The sequence below is a fragment of the Callithrix jacchus genome, chromosome 9 (genome assembly GCF_049354715.1).
Source record: "Callithrix jacchus isolate 240 chromosome 9, calJac240_pri, whole genome shotgun sequence".
NCBI lineage: Eukaryota > Metazoa > Chordata > Mammalia > Primates > Cebidae > Callithrix > Callithrix jacchus.
The window spans coordinates 65,085,230-65,111,985 of NC_133510.1; the positions used below are offsets into that span (position 1 = coordinate 65,085,230).

Sequence of the window (26,756 nt, forward strand, 5' to 3'; positions counted from 1 at the left end):
GGTTTCTCCATGACGGTCAGGCTGGTCTTGAACTCCTGACCTCAGGTAATCCACCCACCTCGGCCTCCCAAAGTGCTGGGATTACAGGTGTGAACCACTGCGCCTGGTTATAAATGGTATCTCTAGAGTCTTCTCACCCTTTGTAAATAGGCTAATTTTTGCTAACAATGAGAAATTGTAAATTTGTCTGTCTTGCAAATTTGATGTATTCATCAGCCAAATTAGGATTGGGTCCTATAATTCACTTTTTCTGATTATTTTGTTTAGAAATTTTAGAGCTTGAACAGCTAGAAGTTAGCCCAAGAAAAATTATTCCTAAAAATAATCGTATCTCAGTCGGGTGTGGTGGCTCACGCCTGTAATCCCAGCACTTTGGGAGTCCAAGGCAGGTGGATCACAAGGTCAGGAGTTCAAGACCAGCCTGATCAAGATAGTGAAACCACATCTCTACTAAAAATACAAAAATTAGCTAGGCATGGTGGCAGGCACCTGTAATCCCAGCTACTCGGGAGGCTAAGGCAGAGAATTACTTGAACCTGGGAGGCGGTGGTTGCAGTGAGCCGAGATCGTGCCACTGCACTCCAGTCTAGGCAACAGAGTAAGACTCCATCTCAAAAAAAAATTTTTTTTTTAAATAACTTTATCTCCAAGTTTTAACAATAAACATCTTTTAAAAAAAAAATAAGGATTTTCTTTCTGGTCACTCTTTTATAAATTTAGCTGATATAAACTACTTTAATGATGCATTAATTGAGACACTTTGACACTGTTGTTAGAATGCTGATACAGAAGGCAAAATTCTGCGAGAATTTATGCTTGGAAAATAATTGATGTATTTAATCCAAACTGCATATAATTCAGGTTTAACATCCTTTAAAAAGTATTTCTTGTATAATTCTAGAAATATAATATGTCTATGTTATTTCTCCAGCTCCTTTTAATCTCCAGAGCAAGGATCCCTTAACATTAAACTTGGATAACATGGAACAGCAGATAGCACTACAACATCGTCCCCTCTAGGCTCTCAAACATTTCCCAAGTGGAGCCAAGTGGTGAAAAAGACACTATCATAACTCCCCTCTTCTAATGTTCTTAATCTTTAGCCACAGAACTTTTGTATTGAATGCCTGATATTACTTAAGAAAATAACGCAGATGCCTGCAAGTTTCTCACTCCCATATATTTTTCTAGCCTTCTCCCTACTTCATATTATTTTTACTTTTTCGAGTTTCATTTCTGACCTTTTTCTTTCTAATAAATTTCTTAATTGCTTGTATATTTGCCGTAGGATATGGGTGATACTAAACCCTTTGTTTTGTTTTAAAATAAGGGACTTGGTCAGCAAAGTAGACTCTATCATTCGGGTTTTTCCTTAGTGAAATATCTGAAATAAAAGTCAAATTGTTCAGAGCTTCATTTCAGGCATCATTACTTTAAATAAGCGTCACTGTGTTAATCTGAAAAATCATTGGTTTGCCTCTTCGGCGGCTCCCTTACAACAGCTATTTTCCAGCACTATTGTATTGCAAAAGCAGGGGCACAACTGCAATGCAGACTAAGAGTGTGTTTTAGTGTTACTATTCATCCTGAATATCGGCTTTCAAAGACATCCAGAGAGCTCTCTCATTACAGGCTGTGCTGCCTGAATCTTGTGACTCTGAGAAATAAACAGGGAGGAAAGATGTCTTAACTCTACATAAAGCACTTAAACCCCAGTATCTGTGTTGTCAGTCTCTACAGTCATAACAAAAAGACTTAGGTTTTGATGATTTTGAAGTAATCGTCGATATGAACAATAAATAATTCCCTCTTAGTTTTGTACTATGAGTTTGCTTGTAGTTAAGCCAGGTGTTTATTGAGGAATTTTAGAGGAGGCATTTATAGAACAAGGCTTAACTACTCCCCTTTGACGTTAAGAGATCCAGAGAACTGACAGATCCCTTAATTTTGATTCCACAGAATCATCCTGATGTTGCAAGTAAATTGGCTACTTGTCCCTTTAATGCTCGCCACCAGGTTCCTCGAGCTGAAATTAGTCATCATATCTCAAGCTGTGATGACAGAAGTTGTATTGAACAAGATGTTGGTAAGACTCACTATCTAAAATGTTTCAGTACTGGAGGTTATCTCCTTCAGACTTGTATTATGCTACATTGTCAGCTTGATTTTTGGCTTTTATTGTTTCAGAAGAACAATACTTTTCCACCTTTGAGATTTGTATCACAGCAGCAATAGGTTGTCAGATTGTATATGTCAGACTGTTTTCTGAACAGTCTGGTTCATTTTACTAATAATTCATCTAAAAATATTTTATTGCCATAAATATGGTAAACATTTTCGTTTCTGCCTTTCTTCTGTTAGCAAAGAGATAATCCCTCTGTTTAGCTTTTATGCTATCCATTTTTCAGAAATAAAGACCCAACAGGCTACCGTGCAAATTTTTAAGCTCCTAGTCCCTTTGAACACAATAACTTGGCAATATCCCCTTCTTATATCCAATTTTTATTGTCTTGCAGTCAACCAAACCAGGAGCCTTAGACAAGAGACTCTGGCTGAGAGCACATGGCAGTGCCCTCCTTGCGATGAAGACTGGGATAAAGGTGAGCTGCCTCTACATCTTTTTCTTCACAATGTCTAAATCTCAAGTCATTTGCTTAAGACAGAAGGGAGATTTTCCTGTTTTATGAACATCCCACGTTGTTCAGAATGCCTTATTATTTTTATTGGGCCCCAAAACGAGCACATTTGTATCGCTGTGCAGACACGTGGAACAGCCGATCCCTCTTGATTGGAAAAAGCACTTCTTTGCATCTGTTTTTTTCCATAAATTGTGTTGTACCATCTGTGTTTGATTGTTACTAGGCACGTTTATTATTATTTATGTCACTTGTGTTTATATCCTTCAATTAAATTCTTGCTACTGTGTCACTTAGGCAGGGTACTTGATCAATTTTTACTTGCTTCTCCAAAACTTAGCTATATTATTTCCCATCTTATAATTTCAACTAACATGAACTGGTGTCTTAGCTAGTAGTACTACAGACTATGTTTTGCTTCCTTTGACAGATTTGCGGGAACAGACCAGTACCCCATTTGTCTGGGGCACAACTCACTACTGTGACAACAACAGGTAAGTGAAATGAAATGGTCTTATCCCAACACTGCTTCGCCAAAATCAGAATGTTCTTGTTATCAAGAGAAGCCACCAGAGCATGAATTGACCACTTTCTTTAATGATGTTCCTTGATGGTAGTTTAGATATTATTTTGGCATTTTTTTCATATTAGTTCTTGATTCATAAAAAGGTCATGTGCTTTGTGCTAATCATTAGGGATACAAAAATACATTATAGTTTAGCAAGAGAAACAGTGGCCCCAGACATTCAGGTATTTTTTGCTAGGTTTACTTTTTTTTTTTTTTTTGAGACAGAGTTTTGCTCTTGTAGCCCAGGCTGGAGTGCATTGACATGATCTCAGCTCACTGCCACCTCCGCCTCCCAGGTTCAAGCGATTCTTCTGCCTCAGCCTCCCAAGTAGCTGGGATTACAGGCATGCACCATCACACCCAGCTAATTTTTTGTATTTTTAATAGGGACTGGGTACCTCCATGTCAGTCAGGGTTGTCTCAAACTCCCAACCTCAGGTGGTCTGCCTGCCTCAGCCTCCCAAACTGTTGGGATTACAGGTGTGAGCCACTGCACCCAGCAGGTTTACATTATTTTAATGCTTTGAAAAAATTCTCCCACTAGACCACTTGGATCATTTTTACTTTAGGTAACCAGCATTAAGGAAAAAGTCATTCTTTCTTTCTTTTTTTTTTTTTTTTTGAGACAGAGTTTCACAATTTTTGCCCAGGCTGGAGTACAATGGCACGATGGCACAATCTTGACTCACTGCAATCTCTACCTCCCGGGTTCAAGCTATTCTCCTGCCTCAGCCTCCCGAGTAACTGGGATTACAGACATGTGCCACCATGGCAAGATATTTTTGTATTTTTAGTACAAATTGGGTTTCTCCATGTTGGTAAGACTGGTCGCAAACTCCTGACCTCAAATGAGCCGTCCACCTCAGCCTCCCAAAGTACTGGGATTACAGGCATGAGCCACTGCACCCAGCTAAAAATTCTTTATTTGAGATTGGAAAATCCAGAGTACCTATTAGGAAAGAATATGCATCTCTTCTTCCCACTGATTTTGTATCTAATTTGTTTTTTTTAGAGAGACAGGGAATCTGTCAACCAGCCTAGAGTGTAATGGCATGATCATGGCTTACTGCAGGCTCTACCTTCTGAACTCAAGCGATCCTCCTCCCCTGGGCCTCTCAAATAGCTGGGACTATAGGGACTCACCACCACACCTAGCTAATTCTTTATTAATAGTAGAGACAAGGTCTCACTATGTTGCCTAGTCTCAACATCCTGGCCTCAATTAATCCTACCCCCCTTGGCCTCCCAAAGTGTTGGGATTACAGGCCTGAGCCATCATGCCCAGCTCTAAAACTGTAAGATTTCTGGCCAGGCACAGAGTAGCTCATACCTGGAGGCCAAGGCGGGAAGATCGCTGAGGCCAGGAATTCAAAGTCAACATGAGCAACACAGTGAGATCCTGTCTCTACAAAAAAAAAAATTTTTTTAAACAAAATAAGCTGGGCATGGTGGTGGATGCCTATGTATAGTTCCAGCTACTTGGAAGGCTGAAACCAGAGGATCACTTAAGCCCAGGAGGTCGAGGTTGCAGTGAGCCATGATTGTGCCACTGCACTCCAGCCTGGGTTACATAAAAAGTCCTTGCAAATAAATAAATAAGAAAGAATGAAACTATTTCTCATTACCACCATTACTGCAACCTTGGAAGATCACATTTCAAACCCAAATGAGATTATTTCTGGTTTAGGAAGTAAAGGAATAAGATGCTAGACTTCACTTTTTTCCCCAAATAGAATGCTTATCAAGTTTTTATTTTTTAACTATTGAGGTCAATAAATAATTTTAAGTGTATACTATTTTATGTGCACCAAGATAGAAAAACTTAAAAAATGAATTCAGTTGGCTGCAACTTTTAATTTTACCTCAGTTGAAGATTTGCTGCTTTTGGTTTGGTTGTCTTAGCACTTTATTTTATCTCTTATGTTTATTGAGTGAGTTGATGAGCCTGTCATACAGCTGAACAGTAGATGGCATTGCTGTTTATCTCAATTTCTAGAAAATGAAAATGGTTAGACCCATCTTAATGCCTGTACAGAACAGGGAGCTTTCCAGAGAAGTAAGTGTTAATCATTCTAATTGCCGGAACGTTTTGATGGAAATGTGTTTACATTTCAGATGAATGTAGGTTGTTGTTTTTCCCCAAATTACAAAAAACACATCTTGATTATCTTACGTGTGCTGCTTGAATGATACTGATCTGCCAACATAGCTAAATTCATCTTTTTGCAGCCCTGCAAACAACATAGTTATGGAACATAAGAATAACCTGGCTTCAGGCATGCGAGTTCCCAAATCTCTGCCGTATGTTCTGCCATGGAAAAACAGTAAGTGAAATGGAGGCAAAATAGTTTTACTCTTCCTATTGTGCTAAATACAGTTGATCTTGATTATTCAGATGTGTTCAGTCTGAAGACCTTGTACTTCCATGACCCTTAAAGTGAGTGCCTCCTTAAATTGCATTCCCTAAAGACTACTCAGTTCACCCTACTGATCCTGATTAGGAAATACTAGATTAGGAAATCAGCAAGAAATTATGGACAGGAATGTGTAAGATCACAGAAGCCAAAAGAATATTTTCAAGGTGGGATGACCACTGACATCAAATACCACAAGAAAAATTGGGAGCCAATAAAAAGGCTGATGATTTGGACTAGGAGGAAGCCATCCCTGATTTTTTTCAAGGCATAATACCAGTAGGGAATTGGGATCAGAAATTGGATTGTGAGGGCCGGAAACGAAATGAGTATAGAGAGAAAATGAAAGCCATAAGTCATAGGAACCAGCATAAAGAATGGTATTCAGATGTCCTCCCTAGACTTCAGAGGTCATGCTGGGTAAACAAGGACTACATTTGTATCATATTACGCTCATAATGAAATTTCCACATAGGGAACACCCAAGATACTGTCATTTTTACTTAATACAAACTTTTCTTTTCCATTGTTGCCCATAGATTCAGATTCTCTTTATTTCAGTCTTTGCTACTGCTTGAGCTAATTTTTAGGTGGCTAGAGGATTCACTTTAAAACATTTCTCTTTGGATACTTCCATTTCCCAAAATACGAAGTCACCAAATTATATGCCAAACAGCTTGATATGTGGAGGTCTGTTTTCTTTTCCCATGCTCTTGAATGAAATCTGATTATTAATATTAAATTCTTCTACTTTTATATTATAATTCAGTATACCCAGGAATAAGTCATTTGTTTAGTAAGAATAGGGGATGGAGTGAATTCCAGTTGGCATGGTGTATTTATTTTGAAATATTTCTACTTGTAGATGGAAATGCACAGTAACTGAATACCTATCTCATCAAGTAAGTGTTTCAGTTTTATTTCACTATCTCTTCATATGGTAGCAAGATTTAACTGGACATTAAGCAATTTGGGCCCAATTTTCTTTCAGATTATGGTACCAAATTAAAGCTTTGTGTGTGCATGTGTTTTTTAAGTATATAGCCTCTGTTATGGCTTTACACGCTAATGAATAGGCATCTACTGGTTAAATTAGAATTCTGTTAACATGCCAAGTTGTTTTCTCTAACATTAGTACACATTGCCTTCTTTTTTTTTAATCAAAGTTGCATTCTAGATCTATCACGCCTCTTTTAATGGACTGAGATTAATCAGACAGCTGTGCTTCACTGCTCTGCAATTCATTCCCTGTGCAGTACAGTTTAATACTCATCAAAAAATTCATACTCTCTTTAATGAGCACTTAAAAGTTTTGTTTCTGGCCGGGTGCGGTGGCTCATGCCTGTAATCTCAGCACTTTGGGAGGCCCAGGCGGGCAGGCCACTTGAGGTCAGGAGTTCAAGACCAGCCTGGCCAACATGGTGAAACCCTGTCTCTACTAAAAATACAAAAATTTGCTGGGCATGGTGGCAAATGCCTGTAATCCCAGCTACTCGGGAGCCTGAGGTGGGAGAATCGCTTGAACCAGGAGGAGGCGGAGGCTGCAGTGAGCTGAGATCATGCCACTGCACTCCACTCTAGGCCACAGAGTGAGACTACGTCTCAAAAATAAAATAAATTTTAAAAAATAAAAGTGTTGAGTTTCTAAGAGTTTTACACTGTTGATCAAAATACCTGAGTATTCAAAAAAAAAAAAAAAATACCTGAGTATTCAATTTGGCAGAACCTCACAAAATCTGTATGAAGAGACCAAAATCTCTCTCACTTTTCACAGATGAAGCCTTTCCTTTAAGTTACCCATGTGCCTATAGCAGAGCCAAGTTTGAGTCTTCAAATGTCGTCTTGGCTGAGGTTGCCCAACCACATTGCTTTTGGCAAAGGGAATGTCGCAAAGGCTGAGAATGAGATTATATCCCAACTGTTTTGCAGTTAGTAGGCCCTCAGTGAATATTTATTGAATTAATGAATAATTGGCCTCTTACATTCCAGTCTATTCACTCTCTTTGAACAGTGAAGTAGATAAATCTTTGAGTTAGTTTCATTTTGCGGTAAGACTGATGTTTCTTCTGGTAAGAAGAAGAAAAGAGATGCTAAAAGTTAACATCTCTTAGCTATAGACAATAATAGTTATCTAGGTAACAGCCATTTTTCCTAGTAGATTCTGACATCAAATTGTTAAATACATTTGAAAGCCAGAAAATGGGATTTTGTCTCCAAAGGAAAAGAGATACAACAGCACTGGGGTGCATCAGAAAAGCATACATTGAGTATGGTGGTATGCACCTGTCATTCCAGCTACTTGAGAGGCTGAGACACAGAAGGATCACTTGAGCCCAGGAGATCAAGGATATAGTACACATGACTGTGCCTGTGAATAGCCACTGTACTCTATCCTCAGCAACATAGTGAGACCTTGTCTCTTAAAAAAACAAAAGCAGGGAGGGCTGGCCACAGTGACTCACACCTGTAATCCCAACACTTTGGGGGACTAAAGGCAAAAGGATTGCTTGAGCCCAGGAATGTAAGACCAGCCTGAGCAACATAGTGACCCTGTCTCTAAAAACAAGGGGGGATTGGAAGAGAAGCATACATTGAACAGACCTGGATAAATGGTGAACTTTCAGTTCCTCTCTGATATGCTATACAAGGTGTCTAGCAATCAAACAATATAAATAGCTGTCTAGTAAAAATGGCTACTCTAAGATGAAAACCTAGGAGAAATTTCTGTGTCTGTAACTTAAGACCAGACCCATTTCGCCTTTAGAAACTCTTTGCGGTTCAACTCCCTACACACAAGAAATTTATTTTTCTGTGTAACTCCTGAGGAATCTGAAAAATAGGTTAGATAAGAATCCTTAAGCAGCCACAGACCTTATCATCTTAATAAAAATGAAGGGGTTTTTTTGTTGTTGTTTTGTTTGAGATGGAGTCTCTCATCGCTCAGGCTGGAGTGCAGTAGCGCCATCTCGGCTCACTACAACCTCTACCTCCCAGGTGTAAGCAATTCTCCTTCCTCCCAAGTAACCGGGATTACAAGCATGCACCACCACACCCAGCTAATTTTTGTATTTTTAGTAGAGACGATGTTTCGCCACATTGGCCAGGCTGGTCTTGAATTCCTGACCTCAGGTGATCCACCTTGGCCTCCCAAAGTGCTAAGATTACAGGCGTGAGCCACCGCACTCGGCCATGAAGTATTATTTTCAATGCCTGTTGTTGCAGAATTGTCTAGTTTCTTTGGAAGGATGCAAAAGAAAAGTATGACTATGCCCTTAAGGAACTTAAGTGTGGGTGAAATGTTTTTGAATGTACATACATGACAAGGGTCTGTTCACTTAGCACTTAATGTGCTTTATCCTATTCGTTTTTATCAACAACTCCACTTTTTACTAGACAAGTACCTCAGAAGCAGGTAATACCATACTAATTTTTGTCCCCAGTGTATATTGTAAAAGCTCAAAAAGTATTTTTGAACTATGAGTAAATACAGTGTGTGAGAAAAAGATCAAGATAAGTTAATTGGAGTTAATCAGTTGTCTGAATGAGTCAACTGCCTGCTGTTCTCCTCACTTGCAAAACTCTTGACACAGGAGTGTACATTGATTTCTATACAGAATGTTCTTAATTCCGTTAACAAGTTTCTCTGTGCTCAATGGTACTAAAGAGGTAAGGGTCAGAAGGTAGTTCATGTTCTGCCATTAATGACAGCAGATTCCTCCAGCAGACCAAGATAACTTAATTGGTTATAGTTGTGTGGCCCATTGTCAGATGTAGTTGGTGCTTTTTTCATTGAAAGGAACTGAGAACTTTTTTTTTCTCCATTTACTTGCAGATGCCAGACCTTAGAAGACTCTTGCTTCTTCCTGCTCCAGTGGCTTCTTCATTTTCCTCCATCTAATTATAGAATGATAAACTCTCTGTGACTTTCTAAACTGACAAGTACAGTTTTTTTCATCCCCCTCTTGAATCCTCATTTGATACAAGAACCCTCATACTCAGAAGCTTTCAAATAAACGTGTGATATAGATAGCTTCATAGTTTGGTCAAGTACCTGTAGCCCCAAGATCGGAGATCGCGTCCAATTCCACATTAATGAACCATAATGATTTTAAGTTTTCTTATAGGATCCAACTAAAGTAGACAGGAAACTTGGGTTAGAAAAAATAACTGTGTGTTTGTGTTCTCTGACACACATGGACCAAATTCTTTTTAGTGTTTAGAGCAATGGACATTTTCTGATCAGTGCATCTGTTTATCCAGTCTTTGAGATATTCGTACCATTTACGTAGCAAAATACTCCATTCTTGTTTATAACCTTCAGGACATCTTACTGCCTATTTCCAACCTAGGTAGTTTTATTTTTTTTATCTTCCCACATTCCAGCGAGAAGTTGTACTAGCTGTCAGTCTAAGTGTGGATTATGTCGGAATTAAGATTGGAAGGGAGGGAAGGAAGTCTGTGATGAAGAGATGGACTTTCCACCTGTATAGGAAATTTGATTAAGCTCCAGAGCTTAAATGTGTAAAGGCCTTGCTGACTACCCTGGGATATGTGTGTAACGACTTAAATTTCTGAAACACCCAAAGTTCTGGCTATCCTAGCATCTTGTGGGCCCTTAAAAGGAGACTTTATAATTTCCTCAGACCAGTTTTTGTTTGTTTGGATTATTTTGGGGTTTTGTGTGGTTTTTATCACATTAGGTTTGGTTTTAAAAGTGTCTAGTATCGGGGGAGGGATTTGGGATCTAGTATAGATAGGGACTTGGATGAAGTATACGGACAAACATTTCTGAAAAGGATCTCTCTAGCATGGTTTGAAGATAACAGAGAGAAAGGGGGAGTGGACTCCTGTGGAATACCTCCTTCTAAGAGTTTTACACAAAACAGGATTCTCCCGCTAATGAAGCAGAGCTGTTTATTTAGTTCCAATCTTTAAAAGCAGGTTCAAGATAAGACCCAGCACAGTAGTTATTTCTGCTTCCAGCTATGCGATCTTCATAAGTAGGCTATTTGTCCTGGAAAAGGTAGTAGTATATTAAGGAGGAAAAAATATACCCAATTCTGGTCTTCATTTATGTTTGTATATCAATCAGTACCTCACAACAACTTTAAAGAAGTCATGCCGGGCGCAGTGACTCACGCCTGTAATCCCAGCACTTTGGGAGGCCGAGGCGGGTGGATCACAAGGTCAAGAGATCAAGACCATCCTGGTCAACATGGCGAAACCCCGTCTCTACTAAAAATACAAAAAAATTAGCTGGGCATGGTGGTGCGTGCCTGTAATCCCAGCTACTCAGGAGGCTGAGGCAGAAGAATTGCCTGAACCCAGGAGGTGGAGGTTGCGGTGAGCGGAGATCCCGCCATTGCACTCCAGCCTGGGTAACAAGAGCGAAACTCCGACTCAAAAAAAAAAGTCATATTACTGAAAAATGCAAAACACTTTTTGATTTTATTTCGGTGATGACAAAACAAAACTGTCTATACTGCGCTTAGAACCTAGAACTCCTACCTAGTTTAGGAAAAACAAGTAGTGTGAGTTTCATTGCAAAGAATTAGCTACTTGACTACAACTCGACAAAGGAATTAAATAGAAATTAATTTATTCATGAGGCTCAGTGGCTCATACCTGTAATCCCAACACTTTGAGAGGCTGAAGCAGGCAGATCATTAGAGGCCAGGAGTTTGAGACCAGCCTGGCAACATAATGAAACCCCCATCTCCACTAAAAATGGCAAAAAATTAGCCAGGAATGGGGGTGCGTGTCTGTGGCTACTCAGAAGGCTTAAGGCATGAAAATCGCTTGAACCCAGGAGCTGGAGGTTGAGCCAAAATTGCACCACTGCACTCCAGCCTAGACAACAGAGCAAGACTCTTGTCTCAAAAAAGGGAACAAAAAAAATACTTAGTGCTTCTTAAATATTGAAAGGATCAAGGTAAGCTAACATCTGTCATTCATGAGAAACCTCATTTTGTTAGTTTAGGAAGACATCCTTTTGCTCATGACTGCTCGGACTTAATCACAAAACATCGAACCTTTTGGAGTGTGAACAGCTCTCATTACAGGAGAGTGCCTGCCTGTGTTAATTTTCTTAGCTCACAAAATAGTTCTGTTTCTTTAGTAAACTAATGATTAAAGCCACCAAATTGTCTGGTCACAGGTTTTTAAGGCCTAGCATTCACCATTCTAGATTTAGTTGGCTGGAAATTTTTGGAGATTCACAAAACCTAGGAAAAAGAAAATGGTTCTTAGGCCAGGCGCAGTGGCTCACACCCGTAATCCCAGCACTTTGGGAGGCCAATGAGGGTGGATCACTTGAGATCAGGAGTTCAGTATCAGCCTTGCCAGCATGGCAAAACCCCATCTCTACTAAAAATACAAAAAAATTAGCTGAGTGGTGGGCAGGTACCTGTAATCCCAGCTACTTGGGAGGCTGAGACAGGAGAACTACTTGAACCCAGAAGTGGAGATTGCAGTGAGCTGAGATCACACCACTGCATTCCAGCCTGGGTGACAAAGTGAGACTCCATTTCAAAAAAAGAAATGGTTCTTTATCTCTACTACTTCTATGAGAAGTTGGGAGAGGAAGCTTGCTTATCTTTGGGACCTTTTTCAGAGGATGTACTTCCTTTGGAATGTGAACAATGGAAGGTAAACAGTTGAATATTCTGTCTCAGTTTCAGGTAAAGTCAAGTGTTACAATGCAGAGGTGTTTCAGAAGGTTAGCCCAGAGATCTAAGATATGAGTCCTGCATTTTAGTCTCCTCCAGGGTTTCCATACTCTACCCTATGGAGAGGATTTGCTTTTTGGAAGATTGCCTTTCTCCATAGAGGTTCCACAAGTGCCACCGTGACTTGCAAATGCTTTCACCAGAAAAAAACAAATGTAGGTGGTGAGTGATGCTTAGCTCTTCTGGTAGTTGTACCTGAGCTAAACAAGGAGAGTATCTGGACTTAATTTCAAATAATGCGCTTTCACTGGCGAGGCAAAACAGTAGCTGCTTGTGTTGGTCTCTCAGACAAAATGTGTGTACAGTATATACTCTACTGGCATAGGCAAAGGCTTGAAGGGATAACGTTATACTTATTTTTTACCATTTTAAAAGAGGCAGGTTGTAAAAATTAAAGCAATTAATATACTATATTTTAAATGATTAAAGCTGGACTGGCCTTAGGAAGAAGAGACATCTAAGAAAACACGTATTTTCATGTGCCAGTTCAATGGGTAGAATAAGGAAAAACTACCTAAATTTCATGAAAAAAAAATACTATAACAACTGCTCATTCTTTTGACCATTGTCTTCCTGATACTGTTAAGGTTCAGAACATATTTACATCCTCCTTTACAGTGTTAGCCTCTACAGAGACCACTGAAAGCACACTAACCTGTTACTTCATACTACCCCTCAGCTGACCTTCCATTCCAGCCCCACTAAGGTCTGATAAATGCAAACCTGTGTATGAACAGGGCATTTGCCTTTTACACAGCAATTCACTGCCTGATCCAACTAATTTAACTCATAAACTTGTTAACAGGTCAGACAAAAATGAAATGTTTCTTATTAGCTAAAAAGAACAGCATCCTAAACTAAACAGTAACCCAAAGAACAGCTATTGGTTAACAGATTTGCATTTATATTTACCTTACTTAAAGACTGTTTGTTTTTGAGACAGAGTTTTGCCCTGTCGCCCAGGCTGGAGTGCAATGGCACAACCTCAGCTCACCACAACCTCCACCTCCCAGGGTTCAAGTGATTCTCCTGCCTCAGCTTCCTGAGTAGCTTACAGGTACGTGCCACCACGCCCAGCTAATTTTGTATTTTTAGTGGAGATGGGGTTTCTCCATGTTGGTCAGGCTGGTCTCGAACTCGTGACCTCAAGTGATCCCCCTCTCTCAGCCTCCCAAAGTGCTGGGTTTACAGACTTGAGCCACTGCGCCCAGCTTAAAGACTGTTTTATATGAAACTAAAATAGTGTAAGAGACTTTGAGGAAACCTGTAGCACACAAGTTGACATGTTTAGTTGTTTTATATATGTAAGGAGGAAATCAAGTTTGAAAGCCACTGCTTATAGGCCGGGTACGGTGGCTCACGCCTGTAATTTCAGCACTTTGGGAGGCCAAGGCAGGTGGATCACAAGGTCAGGAGTTCGAGACCAGCCTGACCAAGATGGTGAAACCCCATCTCTACTAAAAATAAAAAATTTGGCGGGCACCTGTAATCCCAGCTACTTGGGAGGCTGAGGCAGGAGAAGCGCTTGAATCCAGGAGACAGAGGTTGCAGTGAGCCAAGATCACACCACTGCACTCTAGCCTGGGCGAGAGTGAGACTCTGTCTCAAAAAAAAAAAAAAATAGAAAACTACTGCTTATGAACCCAAGCATGCCTCTTAATTTTTATTAAAATACTTGTCACTGAAATAAAGTATGTTGTTTCAAATTTGTCTGTTTCCGTTCTTTTGCCTCAGACCAGCATCCTGAATCCCCTTGACCCTCCCCCACCACCCATTGTTCTACTGTCTCTGTTTTACCAATTCCCAAGTTGGGTGAAGCACACCATCTTTTACTCTATTCCTTCTAGGTTATCAAGCATAGTTACAGAAAATCATGTTGGGGTGGGGATGGGGTGTGTGTGTGTGTGTGTGTGTGTTTCGAAACAGAGCCTCGCTCTGCTGCCTGGGCTGGAGTGCGGTAGTGTGATCTCGGCTCGGTGCAACCTCTGCCTCCTGGTTTCAAGCGGTTCTTCTGCCTCAGCCTCCTGAGTAGCTGGAATTACAGGTATGAGCCACCACACCTGGTCTTGACTTCCGTGAGAAAGTACTGGTCATTAAACTTAACTTACTCTTTAACTCTTACAGCATCTCTTTTTCCTTTATCTCAGAAGTATACTTCTGGCCAGGCGCGATGGCTCACGCCTGTAATCCCAGCACTTTGGGAGGCCAAGGCAGGCAGATCACCTGAGGTCAGGAGTTCAAGACCAGCCTGGCCAACATGGTGAAACCTTGTCTGCTAAAAATACAAAATAGCCAGATGTGGTAGTGCACACCTCTAATCCTAGCTACTCAGGAAACTGAGGCAGGAGAATCACTTGAACACAGTTGGCAGAGGTTGCAGTAAGCCGAGATCGTGCCACTGCACTCAAGCCTTAGCAACAGAGTGAGACTCTGTCTCAAAAAAATACTTATACTTCCTCTATAAGGCTAACTTTATCTGTGTACCTTGTACTATATCACACTGTATTATCTATTGCTACATAACAAATTTTCCAAAACGTGGTATATTAAAACAGCAATAAACATTTATTACTTTTAGACTATCTGTGGGTAAGGAGTTTGGGAGTTACTTAGCTGAGTAATTCTGGCTTGGGGTCTTTCATGTAGATACATTCAAGAATCAGCCAGGGCTGGACATAGTGTCTCACATCCATAATCACACATCCCAGCATTTTGGGAGGCCAAGGTGGGCAGATCACTTGAGGTCAGGAGTTTGAGACTAGCCTGACCAACACAGTGAAACCCCATCTACTAAAAATACAAAAACTGGCCAGGGGTGGTGGCATGCACCTGTAATCCCAACCACTTGGGAGGCCAAGGCAGAAGAATTGCTTGAACTCAGGAGGTGGAGTTTGCAGTGAGCTGAGATCGCACCACTGCAGTCCAGCCTGGGCGACAGAGCGAGACTCAAGAAAACAGAGTTGGCCAGGCCTGCTGTTTATGAAGATTTGACCAAGGTGAGACGATTTGCTTCTTAGGTGGTTCACTTACATGCCTGGCAATTCAAGGCCTCAGTTCCTCCCCACGTGGGACTCTACAAAGCGTGTGAGTACCCTTACAAAATGTCAACTGACTTCCCCCATGGTTGGCAATTTAAGAGCAAGGTGGAAGCTGTAAATTATTTTATGACCTAACTTCAGAAGTCACACTACATCATTCCCACAATATGCTTTTGGTTACACTGGTAAGCCCTTTTCATTGTGGGAGGGACTTCACAGGAATATGAATACCAGGAGGCAAGAATCAATGGGAGCTGTCTTGAAGTCAATTTCTCTAGGTTATCAAGCATAGTTACATAGTTCTTTGAGATGGGGCCACACTCTGCCACCCAGGCTGGAGTGAAGGGGTGCAATCAAACTTCACTGCAACCTCAAACTCGTAGACTCAAGCAATCTTCCCACCTTACTTAGCCTCCCTGACTGGTATTGTGTTTTGTTTTGTTTTGGGCAAAGATGGAATCTCACTATGTCGCTCAGGCTGGTCTCAATCTCCTGGCCTCAAGTGATCCTCCCATCTCAGCCTCCCAGAGTGTTGGGATTACAGGCATGAGCCACCATACCCAGCCCTCTTCTCTTTAATTAACTCTACTCTTAACTCTTTCAGCTATGAAAATATTTGTTTATTTTTAAAATATATACCCTATTCTCCATATCAATCAGGAATTGGTTTCAGAGAACAGAATCCATTCCAGCTAGATTAAGCAGTAAGGGATTTATTACTAGAGCACTAAATGGATGGATTACAGAATTCTGGGGAAGGCTGAAGAAACAAACTCTAGACTGGACTTCCAGAAATGATTCCTAAAGACTGCTAAGGGAGACCAGTTGTGGTGGCTCACACTGTAATGCCAGCACCTTGGTAGGCCAAGGTAAGTAGATTGCTTGAGCCCAGGAGTTAGAGACCAGCCTAGGCAACATGGTGAAACCCTGTCTTGTAAAAAATACAAAAATTAGCTGGGGAATGGTCGCATGTGCTATAGTCCCAGCTACTCAAGAGGCTGAGGTGGAAGGATTGCTTGAGCTCAGGAGACAGAGGTTGCAGTAAGCTGAGATCACACTACTGCACTCCAGCCTGGGTGAGAGAGGTAGACCCTGTCTAAAAAAAAAAAAAAAAAAAAAAAGACGGCAAGGGCCAGGCGCCGTGGCTCACACCTGTAATCCCAGCACTTTGGGAGGCCGAGGCGGGTGAATCGCAAGGTCAAGAGATTGAGACCATCCTGGTCAACATGGTGAAACCCCGTCTCTACTAAAAATACAAAAAATTAGCTGGGCATGGTGGCATGTGCCTGTAATCCCAGCTACTCAGGAGGCTGAGGCAGGACAACTGCCTGAACCCAGGAGGCGGAGGTTGCGGTGAGTCAAAATTGCGCCACTGCGCTCCAGCCTGGGTAACGAGAGTGAAACTCCATCTCAAAAAAAAAAGACAGCTAATCAGGCCAGGTGCAGTGGCTCACGCCTGCAATCCCAACACTTTGGGAGGCTGAGCCAGTGTATCACCTGAAGTCAGGAGTTCAAGACCAGCCTGGCCAACACAGCAAAACCCCTTCTCAACTAAAAATACACAAAAAATTATCTGGGCATGATGGTGGGCACCTGTAATCCCAGCTACTCAGGAGGCTGAGACATGAGAATCACTTGAACTCAGGATGTGGAGGTTGCAGTGAGCGGAGATCATGCCACTGCACTGCAGCCTGGGCAACAGAACGAAACTCCGTCTCAAAAAAAAAAAAAGACTGCTAAGGGAGCTGCTACCACTTCTATATTTAGGAAGCTTCTACAATAGGAAGCTGCCATTGCAGCTGCTGGTCCAAGAAGTATACCACCTCTGCCACTGTCAGCATCCCTAAATGGATATCCTGCACCTGTCTTAAGCTCTGCTGGCTTCAGAATCCAAGTGATACACTAGTGCATCTGATTAGCAGAACTTAATTCAGATATGATTTAAGATGGCTAGCTAGAAGAGAATGTGGGAGATTTAGTCTTTAGCTTTCCAACTTCTGCACACTAGGAGAGTGTGCATGCTGACCAAACAATTACATAAAATCCTTCACATTCCCACTGAAGCAATTAGTACTTCAGTGCCAAGTTTTTTGAAAGAGTTGTGTATACTTAAATTCCCACTTACTCCTTAATCCATTGCAATGTGGCCACTCTGTTACCGTCGTCAGCACTCGATCCCCTATTTGCAGGAGCAGTGGTCTAGTTTAGTTCTGCTCCCTGAAGCATTCAAGGAGTAGCAGGTTGTTTCTTATGATACTTGTGATAGGAGTCACATCAATGTTATGCACTGAAGAATTACTTGGGGTGCTGGGCATGGTGGTTCATGCCTATAGTCCCAGCACTTTGGGAGGCTGAGGCAGTCAGATCACTTGACGTCAAGACTAGCCTGACCAACATGGTGAAACCCCATCTCTACTAAAAAGTACAAAAATTAGCCAGGCGTGATAGTGTCCGCCTATCATCCCAGCTACTTGAGCGGCTAAGACAGGAAAATCACTTGAACCCAGGAGGGAGAAGTTGCGGTGAGGTGAGATCACACAACTGCACTCCAGCCAGGGTGACAGAGTGAGGAGATCGGTCTCAAAAAAAAGGTACCTGGAGCCATTTTCCTCAAAGGGGCCTTGGACTTGAAGGCACTTAGAGCTTCAGCTGTCATCTAGGTTTGCCCTTGCTTGTACATGACTAATCCAGATTAATGATGTTACTGTTTGCCTAGTCTTTTCAGAATTCCCTCACATTCAATTAGCCACCAAATCCTTGCATTTAAATACCAGAGACGACTTCCAAAGCCGACCAGTTCTTTGCCTCTCCATTGCCACTACTCTCTTTCAGATCATCACCTTTGCCCGAACTATTGCAGCACCTAGTCTTTAAGCCACTAGGTTTTCCTCATTCAGTTTATCTTCCACCTGCCGTAGCACAACTCTCATGATATTTAATTGTTCTTAATTTACACAATAATAGTAAATAGCAGGCCAGGCATGGTGACTCACGTTGGTAATCCCAACACTTTGAGAGGCTGAGGCGGGAGGATCATTTGAGCCCAGGAATTCAAGACCAACCTGGGCAACATAAAGAGATCTTGTCTCTACTAAAAATAAAATAAAATAAAAATTAGGCAAGCATAGTGGCAAGTACCTGTAGTCCTGGCTACTTGGAAGGCTGAGGTGGGAGGATCGCTCGACCCTAGGAGTTCAAAGCTACAGTGGGCTGTGTCCACACCACTATACTCAAGCCTGGGTAACAGAGTGAGGCCCTGGCACACAAAAAAAAAGTAATAGCAAAGGCTTTATGAACACTCAGCGTGCACCAAGTACTATACAATGTACTGTACTTCATATGCATGTTACATTTAACGCCACATAATAAAGTGGATACTGTGCTTATAAGTAAAGATACAAGTCCTTGCTTGAGAAATAAGGCAACTGAAGGCCCTCAAACTTACAAGATTTGACCAGAGTTGCTTAGTTACTATATGGGGAAACCAGAATTGGAATCATCTCTGCTGCTCCTAAAGCAGCACTCTTAAGCCCACTGTATTTTATGATCTCCCCCCATCCTGTTCATAGTTTAACTATGGCAAACTCACCATCTCTCTAATACATTGTGCTCTTAAATAACCACAGCTCAGCACATCTTGTTTCCTCCCTTCCCAGTGCCTTTCTGCTTAGCATATTCCTATTCTACCTTCAATTCCAACCTAAACGTTACCTCTGGGGTAATTTTTCCAAGTTCCCTATTCTATGCTCCTGCTTTTCCCCTTTCACCCTTTTTTAAATAATACTGAGTTGTGTTATAATTAGCTTCTGAAAGCCTGAATCTTTCAGGGTTTAGAAGAAAACAGAAACCACTCTTTTTTTTTTTTTTTTTTGAGACGGAGTTTCGCTCTTGTTACCCAGGCTGGAGAGCAATGGCGCGATCTTGGCTCACCACAACCTCCACCTCCTGGGTTCAGGCAATTCTCCTGCCTCAGCCTCCCGAGTAGCTGGGATTACAGGTACGCGCCACCATGCCGAGCTAATTTTTTGTATTTTTAGTAGAGACGGGGTTTCACCATGTTGACCAGGATGGTCTTGATCTCTTGACCTCATGATCCACCCGCCTCAGCCTCCCAAAGTACTGGGATTACAGGCTTGAGCCACTGCGCCCGGCCCCACTCTTGATATTTTAAGAAGAAAGGGAATTTAATACAGAAAATTATGTGCTTACAAAATCATTTTAATACAGGAGCAGGCTATAGGTGGGACCTCTAGGAATAACTCTCATAACACTACCGAACTAATTTACCAAAGGAGCTGCAGCCTCTGGTGAGCACTGGAACACTACGTCTGAGAAGACAGCACCACAGCTACACTCTAGAGATCAGGAAACTGCCACGCGGTTCGAAAACATATGTAATATCAGACATTTTATAGAGCCACTGACTAGTGTAAACATCCCAGTACATGGTCCACAGAAAAGAGAATAAAGGAAACCGGATAATCAGTACCTGGAGCATTGAGAGTTTGCTCTAGGGTGTGCTGGGGTTTTTTAATGTTTACTTTCATAAGATCGAGGTCAGTCTTTTTTTTGGAAATCAGTTATTTTCAAAGCTCAGAGGAATATGCACCATATGCCAAACCATCCCCCCACACACACACATACACACACACAAAACTGTCACTATAGTACTTGAGTACTAAATAGGCAAAAACTGCTTGACAAAAATGGTTATACCCAGGTGCAGTGGCTGAAGCCTGTAATCAAACCCTTTGGGTGGCCGAGGTGGGAGGATCACTTGAGACCAGGAGTTCAAGACCAGCCTTGGCAACATAGCAAAACTGTCTCCATAAGATTATATATATATTTAAAAATTAGCCAGGCGGCTGGGCACAGTGGCTCACACCTGTAATCCCAGCACTTTGGGAGACTGACGTGGGCAGATCATGAGGTCAAGAGACAGAGACCATTCTGGCCAACATGGTGAAACCCTGTCTCTACTAAAAATACAAAAATTAGCCGGGCGTGGTAGTGCATGCCTGTAGTCCCAGCTACTCAAGAGGCTGAGGCAGGAGAATCACTTGAACCCGGGAGGCAGAGGTTGCTGTGAGCCGCGATCATGCCACTGCACTCCAGCCTGGCTACAGAGCATGACTCTGTCTCAAAAAAAAAAAAAAAAAAAATTAGCCAGGCATGGCGGCATGTGCCTGTAGTCCCAGCTACAGACTGAGGCAGGAGGCTCCCTTGAGCCCAGGAGTTTCAGGCTGCAGTGAGCTATAATTGCACTATTGCACTCCAGCCTGGCCAACAAAATGAGATCCTGTCTCAAAAAAAGTGATTATGAAAGCAGTTGAGAGGTAACATTGAACTAGGAGTCAGACAAACATGGAGTCTAAGATGAGCCCTGTGACCTTGGAAATGTCAGTTAAACATTCCGTGCCATAGTCCTCTCTTCTATAAGCTGAACACATTGAACTAGATGACCTCCAAGGTTCAGTCCAACAATAAAATTTCCTGTTTTTTAATTATTCAATTGAAAAAATCATTTTATAATGGAAAGGAAAATTATGCAACCATTTCTAGGGCTTGCTTTACTTTTGATCATTCTGTAAAATTTTCCTGTCAACCTTAAAATATTCTCTGAGACCATCCAGATGAGGTGAGAGAAGCAGTAGGAGGAGAAAGTAACCTAGAAAAGGAAGGGTTTTTGCCCTCACCATATTGAATAAAATACAGTTTTTTTTAAACACATGAAGCAGCTTTGGAGTTCCCTAATTTCCCAATTGGGGGTTTTAGTTAATCTGTCCCCACGAGTTAAGGGGGAAAAAAAATTCTTCAAAGAAGCATCACTGATTCTAGGAGCTGGAAGGGCTCATCACAACCTCAAAAGTTAGGATTGTTACCAAAAAAAAAAAAAGTACATTGAAAGTGTCCTCTAGGCTATGTTAGCTAGGCCAGGGATTAAATGGAGCTTTCTGCTAAGTCCCTGCAACCTCCTCTGGGCTATTTGAGGTGCTTGCTGTGTTTTTTGCCCTAATTTCTTTTTTTCCTTCAAGACTTGCCCTTCATTCTCTTGCTTCTCCGATCTGAACTGCTTTTCAGAACATTTTCAGACAAACCTTCAGATGTTAGCCGAGGGACAGTTTGCCAGTACCGTTTTGTTGTTACTTCCCCAAAAATAGAGGAGACCCAGCAGCGACTGGTGCTGTCTTCAGAGGATGATGCTGTGGTATTACAGGAGCCATGTATAGCCCTTCATTTCTCCCCTGCTAATATGCTTTCCTATTTTGCTTCAAAGCTTGTTTACTAACTCCAGCTTAGTCCCTTGAAGCTCCTCCCTTCACCCTGCCCCCTGCATTGTGCATTTCAAAAGGTATAAAAAAATAGCAGCTGCTTCTCAGCCCTCTCCTTCGAAGAACTGCAGAATCACCAGGGCTAACATGTCAAATTGTACAGCCTTCACCAAACCTTTCCACAGAGATGTTTCAGGTTGGGGCAGAGGAAAAACGTTTAAAATATAACAGTCTCTTGTCTAAGGGCTTTTAACAGACAGACCCCAGGGCTACCTCTCCTTGATGCAGAAATTAAATAAATAAATAAAAGAGTGAATGAGCAGCCTTTAGTTCTTAGCCAAGGATGATACAAACCCCAATGTTACATGTGTTGCTACATGGAGCCAATTAAACGAGACAGACATTTTGGTTACAGCCCTACCCTGATACCATTCATAATCAGAGGCTGTGTTTCCCTAGGCATAGTTCAACTGTCACCTACATCACAATTATTTTAGAGGCTTGTATTAAAATGCAGATTCCTAGGCTTTGGTCCAAATTTCCTGCATCAGAATATCTGGAAGCAGCACACAGGAATCTATTTTTCACGATACCTCTTATATTATTGGGTATGCACAATAGTTTCTGAAACCACATATTATTGAATGAAGGCTTTTAGGCATATACAAGGAAGATAATTATACTATTTGAATTTTTAAGGACTCAGGTTCTTTAAAAATCTACACAAATCACAAAGCAAACAGTATAGGTGCAGTGGCTCATTCCTGTAATCTCAGCACTTTGGGAGGCCGAGGCAGGCCTATCACTTGAGGTTAGGAGTTCAAGACCAGCCAACATGGTGAAACCCCATCTCTACTAAAAATACAAAAATTAGCCAGACATGGTGGCACACACCTGAAATGCCAGCTACTCAGGAGGCTGAGGCAGGAAAATCGCTTGAGCCCAGGAAGCAGAAGTTTCAGTGAGCTGAAATCATACCACTGCACTCCAGCCTGGGTGTCAGAGCAAGACTCTGTCTCAAAATAAAAATAAAAATAAAAGCATAGTAGTGATTAAGAACATGAAGATAAGGCCAGGCGCAGTGGCTCATGCCTATAATCCCAGCACTTTGGGAGGCTGAGGCAGGTGGATCACAAGATCAGGAGTTCAAGACCAGCCTAGCCAAGATGGTGAAATCCCATCTCTACTAAAAATACAAAAATTAGCCAGGCACGGTGGCAGGCACCTATAATCCCAGCTACTCAGGAGGCTGAGGCAGAAGAATCACTTGAACCTGGGAGGCAAAGGTTGCAGTGAGCCAAGATCCCACCACTGCACTCCAGCCTGGGTGAGAGAGCAAGACTCTGTCTCAAAAAAAAAAGAATTTCCTAGGCCTAACATGGCCTGCGGAAAGCAGAAAAACAAAAACAAAAGAACATAAAGATAATAAAAGTATAGTATTTATGTCATAAGATCATTTAAAGATATAAGTGGGGGAAATGCATTAATGTTTTTAAGAGTTTTAATGGTAAACACTCAGTACATTTTAGCCGTAATGAATAAACCGAAGATATATCATACAAAAATGACATAAACTGGCCGGGCCTGGTGGCTCATACCTGTACTCCCAGCACTCTGGGAGGCTGAGGCGGGCAGATCACCTGAGGTCGGTTCAAGACCAGGCTGATCAACATGGAGAAACACCGTCTCCTAAAAATACAAAATTAGCCAGGCGTGGTGGTGCATGCCTGTAATCCCAGCTACTTGGGAGGCTGAGGCAGGAGAATCGCTTGAACCTGGGGGGCAGAGGTTTAGGTGAGCTGAGATTGTGCCATTGCACTCCAGCTTGGGCAACAAGAGAAAAACTCCGTCTTGAAAATATTAAAATAAAAAAAAAAATGACATGAACTGTATGTAGTACAAGATGATCCCCAACATTGCCTTAATTCCTTATTGATTCCTTCCCTTTAAAATAAAAATTTGAAAAACATTTAAACGGCCTATTTTAAGTGAAAATCAGACATCCAAAAAATAAAAAAGAAATGACTGCTTCTTACTTAACCTAGTTAAATGATCAGCTGGAAAAGGAGAGTACATTTCTGGATCTGATGTAAATTATTTTCCTAGTGCTGTAATCTCCATGAATTGATATTATTGTGCAGCCTGATCAATTCTGAGGCTATGTATTGACATGGTCCCCATTTCACCAGTAAAGGATTCATTTGAGAGCTGTCGTTATATATATGACCTTCACTTCTGAAGATATGGCCCAGGGACTTTGATGAATAGCTAGCCTATGGTTTCAGCATGGACAAAATGATCGTTAAGGGGTTCTAATGGAATTGTCTTTACTAGTGAGCATGGGAAGAGAATTACTGGTGGATGCGAAAAGAACAGTAGAGGACACCCCCAGTCTCTCCCATATCTGAGTCAGGTGGCAGACAGAGAGATGAGTAAAAGGCAATTCTTTCAGATTTCTTTCCCCTTTCCCTAAAGCTAAAAAGGACCCTATTATCTAACCCCACCTACCTGCTGTTTTCTGTTTATGGGCATAGGAGGTGAATAGAGTTTAACCACCCTATACCCAAGGCAACTGAAGCAGGGAAGTAAGGCTCTCTATCCAACCCCCGAGAGATTTTTTTGATAGAGAAAGCAGTGTATGGGGCAAATTGTACCCAAGTCTCCCTAGGTACCCAGTCTCCCTGAAGAGCCAGTCAATCTGCCCCCATAGCCTCAACAGATTCTGAGAAGGAAGGATTTAACTTTGGGATAAAGGTGGAGTATTGATGAGGTTTTAGACTCCATGCTAGTTCTAAAGAAAAACTGAGACAGTGTTGTCAATCTCCTTGGTGTCCAGTAGGTGGAGATATAGTCTAAGGTTGTCTGGGACTGCAGTGGAAATTTTAGGGCACTAGGTAGCTTCCAGAGTCTTCTGAAGTCTGTGGGGAAGAGGAAGCAGGGAGCCTTTTGGCTTCCTAGTCCACACATCCTAACCTATACATACCTCCCTTCTCTGCCTTCGCTTTCTTAGACACTTTGGCCTGAGACTGAGATACATACCATGTGTGACCTGTCAGTTTCTGGTGTTAGATTAGGGAGGAGTGACACCAAGCACTCTACAGTGTGGGAAGGTTGGGAAGAGGGAGATTACAGAGATGTTTGGAGAACTTTCATGAAGTCCAGGTCCTGTGCTATTCAGCACAGATTCTAGGTTGCCAGTAAGGTGTCCTCCCTTCTGCCAATCTGGAAATGTCAGTATCTTAAATCCTTGGAGGGACCACCCTCCTAAAATTCTCACACATATACAAATCTAAAAGTGACACAGACCAGGAATAGCAGACCAGACAAGATGCAGTATAGGTATTCAGCCAGCCATCTGGCATCCATGGACAGCAGACATCAAGTTAATGCGTCAGTGGACACCCTGCCTGCCAATGGGCACTAGGCCATGGCCACCAGTTGGGTACAATCAGCCTGCCAAGGTGAAGGGCATCCCACAGCATTGTGCCCATCAGCTTCCCTGCCACAAACTGAATGGAGCTTAGAACTGGAGAGACCTCCTGCCTGTGGAGAAATAGACTCACTTCCTCATTGAAAACAACAGGGGAAAGAGAAGCAGGGAAAGGGGGCAATGCTCTATTTTGCCTGAAAATAGTAGCAACGTCTCTTCGTCCTATCCTTGGACAAGAAAAGTCTGGAAATTGACCCTTCCCAACCCAGAATTTGGAAGTTGGGAGTCAGTAGGATTAAATGGAATATATGATAGAAGCTGAGTGAAAGCAAATGTGGCATGATGGAAAGCGCTGATTTGGAATAAAGACACCTGAATTCTTTTTTTTTTTTTTTTTTAAGAGACGGGGTTTCACCATGTTGGCCAGGATGGTCTCGATCTCTTGACCTTGTGATCCACCTGCCTCAGCCTCCCAAAGTGCTGGGATTACAGGCATGTGCCACCACCCCTGGCCAAGACACCTGAATTCTATCCCACATTAGCTGTATGACCTTGGGCAGGTCATTTTCTTTCTCTGAGCCTTGCTTAAAATGAGGACACTGGGCTAGATGACATCTACAATCTTCCTCCTCCAACATCTTCTGTTCAGCTGAGAAGTAATTGACTTTGCCTTGTTGAAGGTGACCCGCAGAACCCCATGTGACCCCATACATAAGCTCTATCTGAGCTAAGGGAACCGAGTACTAACGGAGTGGGGGAAATGAAAGTTCTGAGTTCCCAGTGTCCCTTTCTGATGTCTGTTTCTCACACTGGGACCCACTACAGGGATTTGAATATCAGAGATCCAGATCTCCTAATCTTCTATGTAATGAGAAGGCTGGAGGCTCCAGTCAGCCTTGCAACCAAAAGAATCTAAAACTACTATTTCAAAAAGGAAGTGATGCTCATCTGGGTAATATGTATTATATTAATATATATCAAAGCCAGGCACAGTGGTTCACAACTCTAATCCCAACACTTTGGGAGGCCAAGACAGAAGGATTACTTGAGGCTGGGAGATTGAGACCAGCCTAGGCAACGTCGCATGAGCCCTGTCTCTACCAAAAGTAAAATTAGGCCAGGTGTGGTGGCTCACGCTTGTAATCCCAGCATTTTGAGAAGCCAAGGCGAGTAGATCACCTGAGGTCAGGAGTTCTAGACCAGCCTGACCAACATGGTGAAACCTCATCTCTACTAAAAAACAAAAAATACAAAAATTAGCCAGGCTTGCTGCCATGCAACTGTAATCTCAGCTACTAGGGAGGCTGAGCGGGGAGAATGGCTTGAACCCGGGAGGCAGAGGTTGCAGTGAGCCGAGATGGTGCCATTACACTCCAGCCTGGGCAACAAGAGTGAACCTTCATCTCAGAAAAAAAAAGTAAAATTAGCCAGGCATGGTGGCACATGCCTGTAGTCCCACCTACTCAGGAGGCCAAAGTGAGAGGATGGCATGAGCGCAGGAGTTTGAGATTGCAGTGAGCCGTGATCAGGTCACTGCACTTCAGTCTGAGTAACAGAGTAAGATCCTATCTTTAAATATATATGTATATAGTTATATATATATATATATAAATTGTGGGTCTCAGACCAATCTGTCTCTGATCTCTGTTCCAATCCCACCACTACCACCA

The 26,756-nt window shown here is 42.0% G+C and overlaps 1 protein-coding gene across 2 annotated transcripts in view; it reads left to right on the top strand.

The window, feature by feature from the left end:
• GTSF1 (gametocyte specific factor 1) overlaps window positions 1–9,641 on the top strand; it is an 18,889-nt gene extending 9,248 nt beyond the window's left edge. For both annotated transcript variants that reach the window (XM_002752558.7, XM_035256548.2), the window contains exons 4-9: window positions 1,960–2,086; window positions 2,517–2,600; window positions 3,067–3,130; window positions 5,434–5,528; window positions 6,484–6,520; window positions 9,451–9,641. In XM_002752558.7, the coding sequence (XP_002752604.1) occupies window positions 1,960–2,086; window positions 2,517–2,600; window positions 3,067–3,130; window positions 5,434–5,528; window positions 6,484–6,500 (387 nt within the window). In that variant the 3' untranslated portion in view covers window positions 6,501–6,520; window positions 9,451–9,641. The remainder of the gene's footprint in view (window positions 1–1,959; window positions 2,087–2,516; window positions 2,601–3,066; window positions 3,131–5,433; window positions 5,529–6,483; window positions 6,521–9,450) is intronic.
• Window positions 9,642–26,756: the final 17,115 nt, after the last annotated feature.